This window comes from Molossus molossus, unplaced genomic scaffold (assembly GCF_014108415.1).
Source record: "Molossus molossus isolate mMolMol1 unplaced genomic scaffold, mMolMol1.p scaffold_m16_p_1, whole genome shotgun sequence".
Classification (NCBI taxonomy): Eukaryota; Metazoa; Chordata; class Mammalia; order Chiroptera; family Molossidae; genus Molossus; species Molossus molossus.
The window spans coordinates 215321622-215341452 of NW_023425344.1; the positions used below are offsets into that span (position 1 = coordinate 215321622).

Consider the following 19831-nt stretch of genomic DNA (forward strand, 5'->3'; position numbering starts at 1 on the left):
CTCCTCGGGTTGCTGCATACTATATGGCACTGGCGGCCGGGCCGGCCGGGCCGCGCCACCTCATTGGCTATTTCACATTCAGAGGGAGGAGGAGACACGGTTTCTATCCCTGTCGATCACCCGCCTCCCACTCCACCCCTTGTCTTTCCCTCTCCCCCTGACCCCAGGCACCTATACCTGAAGGAAAACACCGACATTCTTTTCAGGCCTTGTTCCCGGGTGGGAAATTACCTAATGTGGCCTGAAAACTGGACAACAGACTCTTTCAAAGACAGTCCCTACAATTCCAGAGGGAATATTAATTGTGTGGCCTAAAGGTCCGGATGCGAAACTCTTAACAAAGAGGCCCCCCTGCCCTCAGCATTCAAGTGACAGAATTTCCCCCATCTTTCTACTCCCCTTTACCTCTCTTTCTGACTCTTTATTAAGGGTATTCAAATGAGTCAATAATAGGATGGCACTAGGGAATGTTCTAAGGGGGAAGCATTTACAGTAAATTAAAATTTCAAAGAAAAAATGCTTAGAATCTTAAAATAAGGGTTATAAATAGCCCAATCAGAAGACAAAAACAAAAAAAGCCTTCAAAATATGTTTCCTCTTAAGTCACCGGAGGGCTGGTAATCCAACCGAGTTGAACATAAGTATATAGAATATTTAACCATGTTTATCCAGGGTGAGTAAGGTGGAAGAGACCCAAACTTTAGATTTGGATAACAATATGTAAATTTAAGTCTTATGTATGAACTTTTTTTTTTTTTCATGTAAGTGTTTGAGTAGTTCTTTGGAGATGATATTCCTGGTAGAAACACCATCTCTGTGCAGGTGTCTTGGGGAGATCAATGCAGGATCAGCAGCTCTCTACAGCATAGACAGATGGAAGACTGCCCTCTGGTTTGAGGTGAAGTGCCTGGGGGTGGAGTCTATTGCTCTTTGCAGTTGTCTCTTTCCTTCATGGTTTTTGCTTAAAGTCTTAGCTCAAAAAAGGATGAACCCATCTCTGCTTCTCTGATTACTGTGAGTCAGTTGGGTTCACTTGCTGGTGCTTTTCCCAAAATCCAACATTTTAACAATGCTGCCTTTTAACAACTTTTATTTCAGGGTGGACTTGTGTTGTTTCTGCTTCCCAGTTACCCATAGCTGCCTACTTCAGCATATTATAAACAGCAGCTGTTTAGGTCACCTGCTGTCATGATGAACTAATTTGGTGAAGTTTTCTTTTTCATTGGATAGGCTGCATTTTATTGCTGATCAACCAAGATGCCATTTGACTTTGAACTTAATTTACTTTTGTACAACCCTGCTGAAGCTAGCACTGACTTCTCTGGTAGATTTAAAATTCATAATCATGGAAAAGATCATGTGTTTCTATCGCATTGGAAATATCCAGTTAGATATCAAGCTTCAGGATTGTATCTGAGATTCATAACTTCCTTGAATTTTTAAAAATATACCTTTTATTTTAGAATAATTTTGACTTTCTGAAAAGTTACAAAAAAGAGTACCGAGGCCCTGGCCAGTAGCTCACTTGGTTAGTGCATCATCCTGATATGCCAACAAATCAATGTTTCTCTCTCTCTCTTCTCTCCCCACCCCTTCCTCTCTCTATATAAAATCAATTTAAAAAAAGAGTACAGAGAGTTCCCACTCTCTTTCTTATTTCCCCCAGTGTTAGCATCTTACATTGTAATAAAACATTTATCCAAACAAATTAACACTGGTGCAATACTATTAACTAAATTCTAGACTTTATTTGGATTCACCAGTTTTTCCACTACTGTCTGTCTCCTGTTCCATGATCAGTCCAGGATACCACATTATATTTAGTTCCTTGAATCTTAAAAGCATATTTATCAAAGCAAAGTAGATAGGAGGTAGTGTGGGTTAGTGGAAAGGATGTGGATTTGAGGATCAGCTAGCTAGACATAGGTTTAATCCTAGCTCTGCCATTTATTAGGTATTTAACTATAAAAAGTGGATAGGATTGTTGTAAGGATTAAATGAGATAAGATGTGCCAAAAAACACCTTGCACATAATTAATCTTTGTTAAATGTTTATCTTTCTCCTGATAGTGCAAAGAAAACTTGTCAGTTGTATATATCTAAGGAAAAATTCATTTTTTTATATTATAGAGCTATCCAAGTTCAGGTCATAGATGTCTTCTTCAGGTGTATTATCTATCAAATATAGTGCATTGACTTGGAAAACCATGTATTGGGTTTCTCTGCATGTCTTCTGTATAGTGCCTCCAGAGAACCAAGTTCAACAGATTATACAGAAGACAGTGACCTTTTGTTGATATCTATAGCCTGAGTTACACTGGTATACTATAGCTCCAGGAGGAGATTCCTGTAGGACCAGAATGAAATCCAACACCAGGCTCTGGATTCCTTTAGTGGGCTGAACCTCAGAGCTCATTCTGGCAGCAAATTGGAAGTTCTTGACTCAAACATGGTCAGCTGCAATGGAACACTAGACTTGAGGGTGTGTAGGGTTAACTTTAGAGCTCTAGTTTTGCCAAATGATTTGTAAAATTGATGAATACTTGCTTCTACATCTTATGCCTGCCATGCTGTGCTGATTTGCAGTCTAAAGCTGTGTTGTAATTTGGGAAAATAGAGTTGTATCTGGGATTGTGTGAGAGTGAAAACCAAACAGCTTGTTTCTGTATCTTTTCCTTCCTGTCTGAAGATAGTGATGAGAGTATATGGAAATATTTTGCCATTTTAGTGTACTGAAGAAAATTTGGTCCAACACAAACGTTACACTTTGCTTGAATATATTTAATGGTGTTGCCAACAGGAATGGAGATTTCTTTCTCAAGGCTGACTTTGCCTGTCTGAAAGATAGAGGGAAGACCATATAACTGTATTTTGGTAGGTTCTTTCTATTTCAGAAAGCTTATGTACTGGTACCATTAAGAAAGTTAGGCTCTAAAGTTATCTTTCAGGTAGAGGAGGTGTTCCATTGTTATTTAATGATCAGTGGTTGATGATATGTAGTCAGCATTTCTAAAGGATCATTCATTTGCCAAACATTTATTGAGTTCTCATTAAGTACAAGGTATTGCATCAGGTACTGAAGGACAGAAAGATGAATAGATTGGGATCTCTGATCCTGACAAGTGTAAAAGCTAGTGGGAGAGATAAAAACATTTATAAGTAAATACTTTACAGGGCATGGGAGTGGTGAGGGTAAAGAGACTAATTTCAAAATGAGGAGGGCAATGAAGAGTGGAAATTTAGCTGGACCTTTAAGGACAATAATTTTGAGAGAACAAGGATAGAACTCATTCAAGGCAGAGGGAACAAAATGAGTAAAGCATGGAGCCATGAAGTTATGTGGTATATTTCTGAAATATTGAGTAATTCAGTGTGTCTGAAGTATGAATTTTATGTAGGTGTATAGAGGGAGATTAGCTTAAAGACATGTTGGAAACAAATTATGAAGGACTTTGAAATGCTGAGTTTTCTGTGGTATAGTGGATAGAGTAATTCTTCTTTGTCTGTGTAATATCATGGTCATAGTTGATAAGACCGGGGATGGTGACTTGCCCCAAACTAAAACAGTCAGAATACTTTTCCGGCATTTTAAAACTTGCATGAGGCCCTGGCCGGTTTGGCTCAGCGGTTAGAGCGTCAGCCTGCGGTCTTGAGAGACCCAGGTTCGGTTCCCGCTAAGGGCACGTACCTCAGTTGCAGTGTGTCCCCGGCCCTGGTTGGGTTGTGCGGGTGGCAACTACTTGATGTGTCCCTTTCACGTCGATGTTTCTCTCTCTCTCTATCCCTCCCACTCTATCTGAACAAAATATCAAAAAAATGTACTCGGGTGAGGATACAAAAAAAAAAATAAATAAATAAATAAAACTTGCATGAAGAAGATGGTTAAAACTGGTAGAGGGAGCCTTGGATGTAATGCTTGGTGGTTCTCAGTGACCAAGTTACCTGCCTGTGGGGATACTGATGAACAATAGGTGACAGGGAGGGTGACTTAGTGAGTTGCATGGGTTATAGTGGAGGGAAAAGATCCTGGCAGAGACAGAATGAGTGTCAGGTTCTAGTCACCTCCTAGGTATAGCAGCATTCTTGCCTTTTTGTGGTGATATGACTTTCCCAAGGGGCTGCAAACCCCACTTGAACTGGCCTAGGACAAATGATGAATTTATTGGATCATGATACCAAACAGTGTGAAGAGCAGGAATGCATCTGGTTAGATTTGAAGACCCATGATCTCATTTCACTTGTCTCTGCCTTTCTCAAGTTGGTTTTAGTCTTTGGCTCTCAGTAGTTCCCAGATCACATTTTCTGACTTCATTAAAGAGGCAGTGCTACTTTTTTCTTACTGCCAATGTGAAAAATTCTAGGGAAGATTTTTGATTGTTCCAGTAAGGGTTGTATGTCAACCCCTAGGCCGGAGGGCCAGCATTGTATTGGTAGGCCTACTGAAACACCAGAGGCCTGTGGGAGAGGATCTGCTTTTCATAAGCTGCTGGTCGGGGGAGGGGAAGGATGCTATCTAAATGTGCTCTTCAAGTGAGGAAAACCCAGCCTTGGGACTGGAAAGGAGGGTCTGCATTTGAAAACCAATGCCCCAGAGAAGAAGAATCTACTTTTAACTGAGACAGGAATGTTAGAAGATGAGCAGATTTAGGAAGAGTGTTGGGATGCATCTGTCTTCAGAAATGTAGGAAACTTGATAATTTGGTGGTTTTAACATAGGCTGAGGTTCTCTTTGTTCAGAAATCTGGTGCTATCAATGCTTTCCTTTTCAAATTTTTCTGACTATTCTATGTTAGTGAACCCCATCAGTAATAATGGTGTACATTTCAGAATTTCTATTATGTAGGAGTCATTGTAGTAGGGCCTTTGTATATGTACAAGTCATGAAATTTAATCATTACAGCAACCCTGTGCAGTGTATTATATGGAGGAAGGAAACAGGAAGGGGAGAATAAGAAATTTGGCTCAAAAACAGGTCTATCTGCTTTAAAAAAATAGGCTCTTTCCATTACATTACATTCCTCTTTTAGATACTATTGCTAATAATATTCACACTACTATTAATAACGGCTAACAGTTATTGAGCTCTTACTCTGTGCTAAGTACTGTTAAGCACTTTATTTAAAAATTTTTTTTTTCTTTTTTGATTTTAGAGAGGAAGGGAGAGGGAGAAACATCGATGAAAGAGAACATCGATTAGCTGCCTCCTGCATGCCCCCCATTGGGGATTTGGCCCACAACCCTGGGCATGTGCCCCAACCAGGAATCAAACCAGCAACCTTTTGGTGCATGGGTCGGTGCTCAACCACTGAGCCACACCAGCCGGGCTGTGTTAAGCACTTTATTTTTTTATTTTTTATTTTTTGGTACGTGCCCCTAGTAGGAACCAAACCTGGGACTCTCTAGTCCGCAGGCTGAAGCTCCAACTGCTGAGCCATACCGGCCAGGGCTGTATTAAGCACTTTAAATGAAATAACTCATTTAATCTTTATAAGTGTTATCCTTAATATATAGTTAGAAAAACTGAGGCTGAGGTCATGTAGCTAGTAAATAATGAAGCCCATACCTGAATCCAGCCAAATCTATTAGCACTACTTTTTTTTTTTTTTTTTTATCCTCACCCGAGGATATTTTTCCATTTTTTGTACAGATAGAGTGGGAGGGAGAGAGAGAGAGAAACATCGATGTGAAGGGACACATCGAGTGGCTGCCACCTGCACGACCAACCAGGGCTGGGGACAAACTGCAACCGAGTACGTGCCCTTAGCGGGAACCGAACCTGGGTCTCTCCGGATCGCAGGCCGACTAAATGTGATTTTATTTTATTTTTTTAAAATTTTTATCCTCACCCGAGAACATTTTTTCTTTTTTGTTCAGAGAGAGTGAGAGTGAGAGAGAGAGAGAGAAACATCGACGTGGAAGGGACACATCGAGTGGCTGCCACCCACACAACCCAACCAGGGCTGGGGACAAACTGCAACTGAAGTACATGCCCTTAGCGGGAACCGAACCCTGGTCTCTCTGGACCGCAGGTCGACGCTCTAACTGCTGAGCCAAACTGGCCAGGGCTCCTATTAGCACTACTTTCTACTGTTTCTAGCTCTATAATTATTGTTGTAATGGCCAAAAATTTTATTTGCTCACTGACCATATTTACTCTTTCACTAGAAGTTTCATGATTTGTTAAAATATAAAAATCCTATGCCCTGGCCGGTTTGGCTCAGCAGTTAGAGTGTAGGCCTGCGGACCTGAGAGTCCAGGGTTTGCTTCCTGCTAAGGGCATGTACCACGGTTGCAGTTTGTCCCCAGCCCCCGTTGGGGTCGTGTGGGGGGCGACAACTCGATGTGTCTCTCTCACATTGATGTTTCTCTCTCTCTTCCTCCGTCTCTCCCTCCTGTTCTATCTGAAGATAAATGCAAAAATGTCTTCAGGTGAGGATAATAAATAAATAAATAAATAAAAACCCTAAAAGTTACTTTGATTCTTGGAGAGCTTCACTCTGAGTCATGTAACTGGTTTGGATATGTTCTCTTTCAATAAGACAATAGTAACATAATAAACCTTCAGGTTGGCACAACATTTGGTATTGCCTATTTTAGTAAACTTACATTTGGTTTGAGCTTGTTAATGAATAATATTATGATGAAACACATGACATGACTTATTAGGTGAATTCCTGATGTCTATATGCTAACATAAAACCCTGTGCTGTGATGGCCTGCTTTGGCTTGCTGTTTCTCAGATGTAGTATTCAGTTGTTTGTTAGGTTTCCCCCTTCATATCCTTTGGGAATCCAAACTGTATTTTCACATTATGGTTTGCCTGCTGGGTTCACTGTTTAAAAAGGTAGGAGTTGGAATGTTCCTTTTAATGTTTTTATTGAAAAGAGTAAAAGTGCTATGAAAAGTTTATTTATTGGTTTTTTTAGAGAAAGAGGAAAGGGGAGAGAGAGAGAGAGAGAGAGAGAAACATCGATTTGTTGTTCCACTTATTTATGCATTCATTGATTGATTCTTACATGTGTCTTGAACAGGAATCGAACCCACAACCTTGGTGTGTCCGCATGTCACTCTAACTAACTGAGCTACCTGACCAGGGCAAAAACTTTAAATTACTATGAGAGTATACATCTGGTATTCATTGTATGGGTTATGAAAGGTTTTGTGTTCATATCCACTTCTCCTGATGGAATTTGGGTCAGATTACAAGATAATGCTTGGCATTAAAATTTTTTTGCTCTGGCCCTGTCCGGTTTGGCTCAGCGGTTAGAGTGTCAGCCTGTGGACCAGAGAGTCCCGGGTTCAGTTCCCGCTAGGGGCATGTACCTTGGTTGCAGTTTGTCCCCGCCCGTTGGAGTTGTGTGGGTGGCAACCAGTCGATGTGTCTCTCTCACATCCATGTTTCTCTCTCTCTTCCCCTCTCTCTCCCTCCCTCTCTATCTGAAGATAAATGCAAAACAAATGTCCTTGGGTGAGGATAAAAAAATAAATTTTTTTTTTGCTCTGGCCAGTTTGGCTCAGCAGTTAGAAAGTCCACCTGTGGACCATAGAGTTGCAGGTTTGATTCCTGTCAAGGGCATGTACCTGGTTGTGGTTGGGTCCCCAGTGCTGGCTGGGGTCCTATGGGAGGCATCCAATCCATCGGTGTTTCTCTCTCTCTCTCTCCCCCTCCTTTCTACTCTATCTGAAAATAAATGGAGAAATATCCTCGGGCGAGGATTAAAAAAATAAATAGAAAATTTTCACATTACACTACTATTCATAGTAATTCACTCATTTTTCATTTACTCTACTTACTCAGTAAGTTATCAACAAATCCTTGTTACGGAGATGAATAAGATCTGTCTCTTACAATGGGAGGGGTTTATTTTCTAACAGAGTTGTTTCCAGCCTTGATAAATGCAGTGAAGTTGGCTTACTATTTCCAAAGAGATTCAGGCTCTCAAATCTTAGAATTGCTGATATAAAGCATATATTCTTGTGTGACACCCCTCTCCCTCTCAGTATTTGGGAAATAAATATTGTTTTTGATGTGGGGAGGGTAAGAGATATTAGAACCAGGTGACACCGTTAAGCCAGGTGACACCATTAATCTCTGCAGAGCAGATGCAAGATATTATTTATAGAAGTATTATGACATTAAATGAGAATCTGTAATATTTAGGGTCGCAGCAGAGACTTTCATTCTAGATAAAATTTGCAGACTTTCTATCTGCGAATGCACAGTATTTCTGTGCTTGCATGATAGTGTAAGTAAAGAAGTATAAAGCACAGCTTATCAAATTGTGCAAAAGAAAATACTAGTCTCAATTATTGAATATGTTATGTACACCAGGCATAAATCCTTCAAAACATGAGAATGTTTTCAGACAGAACAAGATGGAATCTATGATTCTAATTGTGAAACAACTCCTTGAAAAAATACAGTTAGATGCACAGAAATGAGGCTTTGTGTTCAATTTGCCTTTTTAAAAGCCCTCCCCTGAAATCCAATGTATTGCGCAGGCTCACGGAAGCTAAAACCGGCTCAGCGGCAGGACGGGAAAACTCGCCGCCGGAACGTTTGTGATGCAGTGCCTCTTCCCGGCCGGTGCTCATTCGCAAAGGGACCGTCTCAGCCAAGTGCCTGTTGGTAGGAACCTGTTTGGCATCGGTTCTTCGGGGGCTTCGAGGTAACTGTGGCGGCGGTGAGGCAGGCGTCAGGGAGTCCCTACGAAAGAAGGTGCCATGGACGATCAGGGCTGCCCACGGTGTAAGACCACCAAGTACCGGAACCCCTCCTTGAAGCTGATGGTGAATGTCTGCGGACACACTCTGTGAGTCGGGAGGACGATATCGTGGGGGTGAAACGCGTAGGGTTGAAGAGAGCCGAAAGATGCTTGGTCTCGGTTCAGGGGAGAAAAGGGCGTTATTAGTTTCGACACACGGGGAGGAGAATGGGAAAAGGGAACGTCGTTTCTGTAAGCGGACTGTAGCCCCTGCCCCCAAGCCGCTCTGGCCTGCTTTGAATGGCCGGTTCCAGATGTGGTCTAGCAGTTTGTCAGGTTCCCTTCCTTAGCCGAAAAATTTGGACTGTTTTCAGGCTGTTTTGTCCCCTGGGGTCCATACATATCGCTGGTTAAAAACTTGGGGGATCGGAGTGTTTAATTTCACGAAAAGTAATTTTATTGAAACGAGAGAAAATGCTCTGAAAATAATTACTGTGAGAATATACTGCTGCTTCTGTGTGAGTTAATGTGAAAACCCCATTTGTATGTCCGCTTGTCCTGATGCAATTTGGTTAGATTCTCATCACTAAAAGGGAGAAAAACCCAGCCTCTAGGCAGTTAATTTTGGAGACATAATAACGACTAGCTTTTATTGAGTGCACATTACGTGCCAGACACTGTTCTAAGTGCTTTATCGTGAATTATCTCACTTCATTTCCACAACAGACCCGTGAAGTAGGTACTAGTATCATTGCCGTTTCACGAGGAGGCAAACTGGGAGTGCTCAGGGTCCTTTATTAAGTGGGACCTGCCAGAATTGGAACACTGGATGTCTAACTTTAGAATGCCCATTTTTTGGGGGGGATGGGGTGGGAGGAGGTAGGTGTGTATATTTTGAAGAATAAGTGCAGGGATTGGTTAAAGTGTTTCTTACCACATTTTTATGATTAGATGTGGTTCACTAAAGGTGGTTGTGTAAGGCATGGGATGTAAGGTGCTGTATTATGGTGAGCATATATTGTATTCCTGTAGTTTTTCTGAGGTTTCTGAGAGATAAAAATGATCGATAATCTATAGTGTGGTAGACAAGGTCTTTGGGTAAGCATAAATTGCATGATTAGTTGTAGTTATAACAATTTAATGGGGTTTATTAACTTAATTGGTCTCTTTTTCTATATTTTAATCTAATCTTTATTATTTTATGTATGTATGTATCTGTCTATCTACCTACATATTTATTTATTTTAACCCTCACCTAAGGATATTTTTCCATTGATTTTTACAGAGAGTGGAAGGGAGGGAGGGAGAGAGAGAGAGAAAGAAAGAAACATCGATGTTAGAGAGACAGACACATTTTTAAAATCTTTACAGTAGAGATAATAGTGCTACCTATATTACAGTGTTTGAGGATTAAATATGTGTAAAATATTTGGAGGTATTTAATAGTTTCTGTTGCATAGTATTTGTTCAGTGTCATTATTATTTGTGGGTGGTATAGGTGCTGAGCAAAAATGAAATATAACAGGATTTATTTGGCCTGCTATGGAAGACTTGCACAATAATGATTACCTTTAAATGAATGAGTCTATAAAATGTGAAAGTATAACTTTAATTATGATGACCCTATTACAGTTTTTTCTCTTAAAAAAAATTTTTTTTTCTTCATTGATTTTAGTGAGAGAGGAAGGGAGAGGGAGAGAGAGATAAAAACATCAATGAAAGAGAACATCGATTGGCTGCCTCCTACCTGACCCCCACTGGAGATTGGGCCCACAACTTGGGCATGTGCCCTGACCCAGAATCTAACTGGTGACCTGCTGGTGCATGGGTCCGTGCTCAACAACTGAGCCACACAGGCTGGGCTGTCTTCTTTATTTTTAACAGTTGGATGGTAGTCCACTATTCATTTGTACATTTGTACTGTAATTGATTTAACAAGTTTTTTTTTTTAAATCCTCACCTGAGGATATTTTTCCAGTGATTTTTTTTTTTAGATATAGTAGGAGGGAAGGAGGGAGATAAGGAGGAAGAGAGAAAGAGAGAGACATCAATGTGAGAGAGACACATCAATCGATTGGTTGCCTCCTGCACGACTGGGGCCAGGGGGGATCCAAACTGAAACTGGTGTACGTGCCCTTGACCGGGAATTGAACCTGAGACTCAGTCCATGGGCCAACGCTCTAACCACTGAGAAAACTGGCCAGGGCTAACAAGTTTTTTATTATTAATTTATTAAAAAAATTTTTAAAATTGATTTCAGAGAGAGAGGAAGGGAGAGAGAGAGAGAGAGAGAGAGAAACATTGATGAGAGAAAACATCAATTGGCTGCTTCCTGCATGCCCCCCATTGGAGATTTGGCTCACAATCTGGGCATGTGCCTTGACCAGGAATCAAACCAGTAACTTCTTGGTGTACGGATCCACGCTCAACCACTGAACCATACCAGCTGGGCATAACAAGTTTTTTAAATGAATATTTAGATTTCTAGTTTTTCACTGGAGTAAATAACCTATCTATCTTATCTGTCTGTCTGTCTATTGAGCACTAGGCAAGTATATTATGAGATATAACAGGCAAACCATAGGGTAAATGCCTAAGTAGTGGAATTGTATGTAACTTTTAAATTTTGATAAATATCGCTTTGTTGTTCTCAAAAAAATTTTATTGATTATGCCCCCAACAATTGCGTATGGTAGTTTCTATTGCCACACATCTTTGCTTATGTTAGACATTATTATTTTTTTAATCTCACTATTCTGGTAGGTAATAAAACATTATGAATTTGATGTGAAGTCTTTTTTATTTTATAGTATGTTGAGTTTGTATAGCACATATTTCATGGGATTGAATTTGGGCATTTTATTTTTGTTGTTATTTCTCACCTGAGGATATTTTTCTACTGATTTTTATTTTATTTATTTTATTTCCACTGATTTTTAGATAGAGTGGGAGATAAGGAGGGAGAGAGAGAGAGTGAGAAACATTGGTTGCCTTCCACACGACCCCAACCAGGGCAGAGGACTGAATCTGCAACCCAGTACTGCCCTTGACTGGGAATCGAACCCAAGATCCTTCAGTCTGGGGACCGATGCTCTAACTCTTGAGCCATGCTGGCCAGGGCTGAACTTGGGCATTTTTTAAATATACATGTTAGTCTGAGAGGAGCAGGTATGTGTTATTATTTTGCGTTACCATTTGTATTAGTTATCAATTGCTGTGTAATGAATTACCCCCAAACTTAGCTTAAAACAGCAAACATTTATTGTCTTACACAGTTTCTGAGTGTCAGGAATCTGAGTGGCTTAGCTGTGTGTTTCTGGCTCAGGGTCTCATGAGGTTCTCTCAAGCCTTTGTCTGAGACTGGAGTATTTGTTTCCAAGGGTCATTCAATGGCTCTTGGCAGGAGGCTTCATTTCCTCCTGTGGGCCTTCCATGGGGCTGCTCATGACATGGCTTTTTCCAGAGTTAGTGTTGAGAGAGAACCAGAAGCTGCAGAGCCTTTATAATCTAATCACAGAAGTGACATCACAATCACTTCTGCTATATTTTGTTAACAGGGTATTTACACACAAGAGTTTGAACACCATAGGGAGGGATCTCTGGGTCATCTTGATGCTGGCTATCGTATGACTTTACTCACTTTGTTTTTTGTTCTTGTGCTCATCAAGTAGCAAAGAACTTTTAGGCAAGTAGCAAAGCCGTTTTAGGATGCAAGCAATGGAGTGTGTAGTAGTGCCTCCCAAAAGATAGAAAAGATAGGAAATATAGGATTATGGAAAGATGAATTAGGAGTAGTATTTATGGGAGAAAATACAGGAGTAGAAAGGAGAAAAGAGGTGATACATTATGAAAATACTTGTCTCTCTTTGCTGCTAGCAATTGAGTGATCATATTCCCTTATGTATCAATTCAATCCAGCAAACACCCAAATGAATTGATTGCATGTACATCAAAAAAGATTGGATTCCATGTTTGTTTTTTCAATTCAAGGATGAGTTTTGTCTTAATTACAGAAAAAGATAATTTTTTTCTTTGTTTATCAGGGTCACCTATTTTAAGAAATGGGCCTTTTACAGAATTCTTTCATGGAATTCTGAAGGCATATTGCATTAGGTGGAGTCAGTTATATATCTAATTCTCATTTAACTACAGTCTTGAAGAATTTAATTTCTATCCCACCCATTCTTGGCAGGACTTGTCTCTGAAACTGTTACATGTATTTGATTTTACTCAATCTACCTTTTTTATTTTAAACATACATATGACAAAGTAGTAGATAGAATAAACAAAAACATGTCCTGATATATAGAAGTCAATATTTTGCCATATTTACTTAAGATCTTTCTATCTCTTTTTCCCTTTTTTCTCTGTTCCTCTTTCTCTCTCTCTCATCGATGTTACTGGGTAGTTTGCAAGAGTTACCCATTTGAATTTTGCTGATTGCATCTCTTTGGTATTGTGTAATTGGTTCTTCGGTATTATCTCAAATTATTAGTTATATTTAAAGGCATTATCAGAAACTATTTATAGGTTATATTGTTGGAAAGAATAATTCATAAGTGATATTAATTTACTTGTTTTAACTGATATGCTGGACAAATTAGGAAACAGCACTTCTGGGTGGAATAATTAGGAAAAAGCACTCATTTTGGGTAGAAGAATTAGAAAAGAAGACTTTCTAGAAATGTTAATTTCTAATTTTGTTATGTTGTGGTAGGAGAACATACTCTGTTAAATTTCAATCTTTTGAAATTTTCTGAAACTTTTTTAAGGTCTAGCATATGGTCTATTTTGGTAAGCAGTCAATGTATATTTGAAAAGAATGTGCATTCTTTGGTGTTGGGTATAGTGCTTTGTACATGTCAATTAGGACAGTTTGGTTGATAGTGTTACTTAGATCTTCTATAGCCTTACTAATTTATCTACTCATTTATCAGTTACTCCAACTAGATTATTATGGATTTGTCAATTTCTCCTTTTAGTTCAGTTATGCTTTCATATAGTTTGAAACTATCTTATTAGGTACATAGATATTTAGAATTGCTATGCCTTCCTGATGAATTTCTCCTTTTGTCATTATTAAATGTCTCTTTTTTTTGTCTTTTTATTTATTTATTTTTCTTAAAAAATAATTAAGTATTTTGAAGTGTCATTGGTTTAAAAACCATACAGGTTTTAAGTGTACACCTCAACAAAACATCATCTGCGCATTGCATTGTGCACCTATGGCCACAAGCAAAGTCTCTTCTGTTGCCATTCTACCCGCCCCGCTTTGCCCACCTCCACCTACCTCCCACCCCACTTTCCCTCTGGCTAACACCGCACTGTTGTCTGTGTCTTTGCGATCTATCTATCTATCTGTCTATTTTTTTGCTTAATACCTTCACCTTCTTTCGTCTAGCCCCACAACACCCCTCATCTCTTACAGCTTTCAGTCTGTTCCCTGTATCCATGCCTCTGTTTCTGTTTTGTTCATCAGTTTATTTTGTTCATTAGATTCCATGTAAAAGTGAGATCATGTGGTATTTGTCTTTCTCTGACTGGCTTATTTCACTGAGCATAATAATTTCCAGGTCCATCCATGCTGTCAACAGAAGATAAGATTTCCTTTTTTTTCAGCCAAGTAGCATTCCATTGTGTAAATGTACCTCAGCTTTTTTTTTTTTTATCTACTTATCTACTGATGGGCACTTGGGCTGTTTCCAGATCTTGGCTATTGTAAATAATGCTGCAGTGAACATAGGGGTGTATATATTCTTTTGAATTAGTGTTTTGAGGTTCTTTGGATATATTCCCAGAAGTGGAATTGCTGGGTCATAGGCAGTTCCAGTTTTAATTTTTTGAGGAAACTCCATACTATTTTCCACAGTGGCTGCATTGGTCTGCATTCCCACCAACAGTGCAGGTGGGTTCACTTTTTTCCTCATTCTCACCAGCACTTGTTGTTTGTTGATTCATTGATGATAGCCATTCTGACAGGTATGAGGTGATATCTCATTGTGGTTTTAATTTGCATCTCTTTGATGATTAGTGATGTTGAATATTTTTCCATATGTCTATTGGCCATCTGTATGTCTTCTTTCTTTCTTTCTTTCTTTCTTTCTTTCTTTCTTTCTTTCTTTCTTTCTTTCTTTCTCTCTCTCTCTCTCTCTCTCTCTCTTTCTTTCTTTCTTTCTTTCTTTCTTTCTTTTACAGATGTTTCTCCTTTTTCCCCATTGACACCCTCTTCCCCCTCCCTCCCCGCCCTGTCCCCAGCTTTGCTGTCCATGTCCATTGTTCATGCATACATGCATATAAGTTCTGTGGTTTATCTCCCCCTCACCCCTCTTCTGGGGATTGTCAGTCTGTACCCTACTTCCAGGTCTCTGGGACTACCCTTTTCTTCAGACTGTTATGTTCATTATATTCCACAAATAAGTGAGATCATATGATACTTGTCTTTCTCTGTTTGGCTTGTTTCGCTTAGGATAATACTTTCCAGTTCCCTCCATGTCTCTCAAAGTATAAGAGCTCTTTCTTTCTTACAGCTGCATAGTACTCCATTGTGTATATGTACCAGAGCTTTTTTATCCATTCGTCTACTGATGGACATTTGGGCTGTTTCCAGATCTTAGCTATTGTAAATAGTGCTGCTATGAACATGGGGGTACATATATTCTTTCTGATTGGCGTTTCAGTTTTCTTAGGGTATATTCCTAAAAGTGGGATCACTGGGTCAAATGGCAATTCAATTTTTAATTTTTTGATAGTGTTTTCCATAGTGGCTATACCAGTCTGCATTCCCACCAGCAGTGTACTCTAGTCCCCTTTTCTCCACACCCTCGCTAACACTTGTTTGATGATTTGTTGATGGTGGCTATTCTGACAGGTGTGAGGTGATACCTCATTGTTGTTTTAATTTGCATCTCTCTGATGATTAGTGATGTTGAGCATTTCTTCATATGTCTCTTAGCCATTTGTATGTACTGTATGTCTTCTTTGGAGAAGTGTTTATTCAGGTCCTTTGCCCCCCCCCCCCTTTTTTTTTTTAAATCATCACAGAAGAATATTTTTCTATTTATCTTCAGATAGAGTGGGAGAGCGCGCGAGAGAGAGAAACATTGATGTGAGAGGGACACATTGACAAGTTGCCTCCAGCATGACCCCGACCAGGACCGGGACAAACTGCAACCGAGGTATGTGCCCTTGGCCAGAATTAAACCCCGTGACTCATTGGTTGTAGGCCAACATTCTAACCACTGAGCCAAACCGGCCAGGGCAGAATATGTTTTAAAAATTTTTTTTTTATTTTAGATAGAGAGTAAGGGAGTAGGAGATAGAAACATGGAAGAGAAACATCATTGATGGGCTGCCTCTATCACGCCTCCTATTGGGGATCCAGCCCACAACCCATGTATGTGCCCTGACTGGGAATTGAACCAGTAACTGCTTGGTTCATGGGTGGACACTCAGCCACTGAGTCCCACTGGCCAGACCTCTATATCCTCTTTAAAAATTTTTTTTCTTTATTGATTTTAGAGAGAGAGGAAGGGAGGGGAGAGAGAGAGATAGAAACGTCGATGAGAGAGAACATCTACTGGCCACCTCCTGAATGCTCCCCACTAGGGATTTGGCCCACAGCGTGGGCATGGGCCCTGACTGGGAATCAAAATAGCAACCTCTTGGTGCATGGGTCAGTGCTCAACCACTGAGCCATACCAGCTGGCTTCTATATCTTCTTTTAATCTTATTATCTTTGTTTAAGTTCTCACAGAGATCATCCATTCTTCCTCTATGGTCCTTGAGCATCCTTATAACCATTGTTTTTTTTTTTTCCCATTGATTTTTTTAGATAAGAGTGGAAGGGAGTGGGGGAGGGAAAAAAGGAGGGGGCGGAGAGAAACACTGATGTGAGCGAGACACACCAATTGGTTGCCTCCTGCATGACCCTGACCAGGGCCGGGGACTGAACTGCAACTGAGGTTCGTGCCCTTTACTGGAATGGAACCTGCATCTCTTTGGTCTGCAGGCCGATGCTCTAACTGCTGAGACAAATCTACCAGGGCAGATATATAACCATTGTTTTAAATTCTGCATGTGGTATCTTGGTTGCTTTCATTTAATTTTAAGCTTATGTTTCCTGCCTGATGGGTTTAGCCCTAGGTCATCTAGCTCTAAATTCATATTACCCTTCTGGAAAAAGCATATGTGGCATCGCTGATATAAAAAAGCTTGCCCAGCCCTGGCCAGTTTGTCTCAGTGGTTGGAGCATCGGCCTGTGGACCAGAGAGTCCTGGGTTTGGTTCCTGCTAGGGGCACATACCAAAAAAAAAAAAAAAAAAAATATATATATATATATATATAAATAAAAATAAAAGCTTGCCCTACCTATCAGGTGAATTGGGGCAGATTTGATTAGCAAAGAAATATTTTGTCCCACAACATTCCCTAGTTGGAAGTGGACAGGTTCTGATTTAAAAACAGACATTGATTAGATATTACTGACATTTGTACAGAAGCTTTACTGTCAGGGAAGAGACAACTTAGTTGGGTGTGATTAAGAACAAATAAAGTAGCCCCAGGTATCTATAGGGGTCTTAGTGGCTTCCCTTTTTATGATAATGTCAACTTCTCCCAGACTATTAGTGAGGAGGAGGGGAAACACCCTTGGAGCAATCCTGTGCCTGTGTTTGGTTTCTTTTCTAAATCCAATTTTGGTTTCCCATAATCCTTTTTAAGGTAACCTGGCTTTTTGCAATAGAAACATACTCTATAGTTTCACAGCAGAACTCATTCAGCAATCTCTTGCCTTGCTCCCAGAAACCAGTAGGTACTGTGGACTGGGTTTTGCCTGTGTGCTGAGCTCCAAGTCTTCTCAAACTTCCCCACATGTCTCAGCCTCCCCTTCCCATGGTCCCATCCCTCACTGCCTAACCTGCCTAATCTTCTCATTAATAATAGGTCTTTATTTTAATTTTATTATTTTTTAGAGCTTTCTCTAGGTGTAACTGTTCATTATTTTCAAAATTTAGAGTCAACATCTGACACACCGTTTTTCACTTCCCAGTTTGTTACCCTACAGATGTGAACAAAATAATTCCACTGACTTCTCATCCTTTATGCTGATGTCCTATCTTACTTGTACATATGACTCAATATTGATCTTTTTGCTTTAAACAGTCAGTTGTCTTTAAGGAAATGTAGAAATAAAAAAAATAGTCTCTTTCAAAACACCTTTATTGAGCTATAATTAACATACTATCATTTAAAGTATTGAGTTTAGTGGCATTTTCAGAGATGTGCATCAGTCATCACAGTCAATTTTAGAACGTTTTTGTTACTTCATAAAGAAACCCCTCACCACTTAACCATCACCCTCCAAATCTTTCCCCATCCATCTCCCCTACTCCTTTGCTCCCCAGCCCTAGGAAGCCGTTAATCTACTTTCTGTCTCTGCAGATTGCCTATTCTGGACATTTCATATAAATGGAATCACACAATATATGGTATTCTTGTGATTCTTGGTATAATACTTTCAAGGTTCATCCATGTTGTAGCATTTATTAGGACTTTATTAAATTTTGTTACTGGATACTAGTCCATTGTATTGATATACCACCTTTTTTTTTATCCATTCATTAGTTCAGGGGTGGAGAACTTCCATTCATTAGTTCAGGGGTGGAGAACTTTTTTCTTCCAAGGTCCATTTGGATATTTATTTATAACATCATTTGTGGGCTCTACAAAATTATCAACTTAAAAATTAGCCTGCCATATTTGGTCAGGCTAATTTGGTGAGGCGTGTGATGTTAGCTGGTATTGATTTCATAGGCCTTATGTGGCCTGTGGGCCATACGTTCCCCACACCCGGAATTAGTTGATGGACATTTGCCCCCCCCCCCTTTTTTTGGCTATTATGAATAATGCTGCTATGAACATTCATGCACAAGTTTTTGCGTGGACAAATGATTTTCTCCTTGCTTATGTGCTTAGGAGTATGATTGTTGGATCATATGATAACTCTATGTTTAATCATTTGAGGAACTGTAAGACTGTTTTCCAAAATGACCGCTCCATTTTATATTCCCAACAGCAGTGTATGAGGGTTCCAGTTTCTCTACATCTTTTGCTAACACTTGTTACTTGTCTTTTTTTTATTATAGCCATCCTAGTTAGCGTAAAGTGGTGAAATGTAGTCTTTTATATTCACCTACTTGTTTACCATCTTTGGTGTCCTTCTTCCTTTCTTTGATATGATTTTACAGTTGTATTGATTTTCTTCTGCCTGAAGAATATTCTTTAGCATTTCTGATAGTCCAGGACTTTTATTGAAGAAGTCTTCCAGATTTTGTTTATATGAAAGTGTTTTTATTTCACCCTACTGTTTGAAGGATATGTTTGCGGAATATGAAATTATGGGTTGCCGTTTCACCACTTGAAAGATAACATTCCATTGTTTTATTATTTTATGATCTTCATTGTGATAATAAGTTAGCTGTTACTCATATCTTTGGTCCCCTTTATGTAAAAATCTTTTGGGGCTGCTTTCAAGATTTTTTTCTTTATCTTTGGTTTCTAGCAGTTTGAGTAAAATAAGGATAAGTGTGGTTTTCTTTGTATTCATCCTAGTTGAGGTTTACTGACTGGAAAATTTCAGTGATTCTTTCTGCATTATTTTCATTTTGGAACTCGTGATATGTATGTTAGACTCTTTTTGACTATGCTCTCTTTTGACTATCAGTCACATTTTTCTTTTTTTCATGTTTAATCCTTTTTGTTTGTTTGTTTGTTTTGTTAATACTCACCCAAGGATATTTTTCTATTGATTTTTAGGTAGAGTGGAAGGGAGGAAGGGAAAGAGAGAGAAAGAGAAACGTAGATGTGAGAGATACACATTGATTGGTTACCTCCCGCACAACCCCAACTGAGGCTGGGAATTGAACCTGCAACCCAGGTACATATCCTTGACTGGGAATCGAAACCGTGATCCTTTGGTCCACAGGCTGATGCTCTAACTGCTGACCCAAACCAGCTAGGGCCATATTTAGTTTTTTTTTTTTTTTTTTCAGTTGTATACTGGATTGTGTAGATGGTACATCTTAGAGATTCTGAATTTTGTTCTTTCTATAAGCATGCTTTAAAAAAAA

General features: G+C 39.5%; 1 protein-coding gene across 3 annotated transcripts in view; it reads left to right on the forward strand.

Moving 5' to 3' along the window:
- Positions 1–8597: 8597 nt before the first annotated feature.
- MNAT1 (MNAT1 component of CDK activating kinase) overlaps positions 8598–19831 on the forward strand; it is a 232655-nt gene continuing 221421 nt past the window's right edge. For 2 of the 3 annotated variants that reach the window (XR_004961492.1, XM_036278054.1), the window contains exon 1: positions 8600–8813. Coding sequence is in view for 2 of the 3 variants with exons in the window: in XM_036278054.1 (XP_036133947.1) it covers positions 8725–8813 (89 nt within the window). In the remaining variant the exon portion in view is untranslated. Of the gene's footprint in view, positions 8814–19831 lie in introns of all 3 variants that reach the window. The other variant, XM_036278045.1, reaches the window with a different exon arrangement.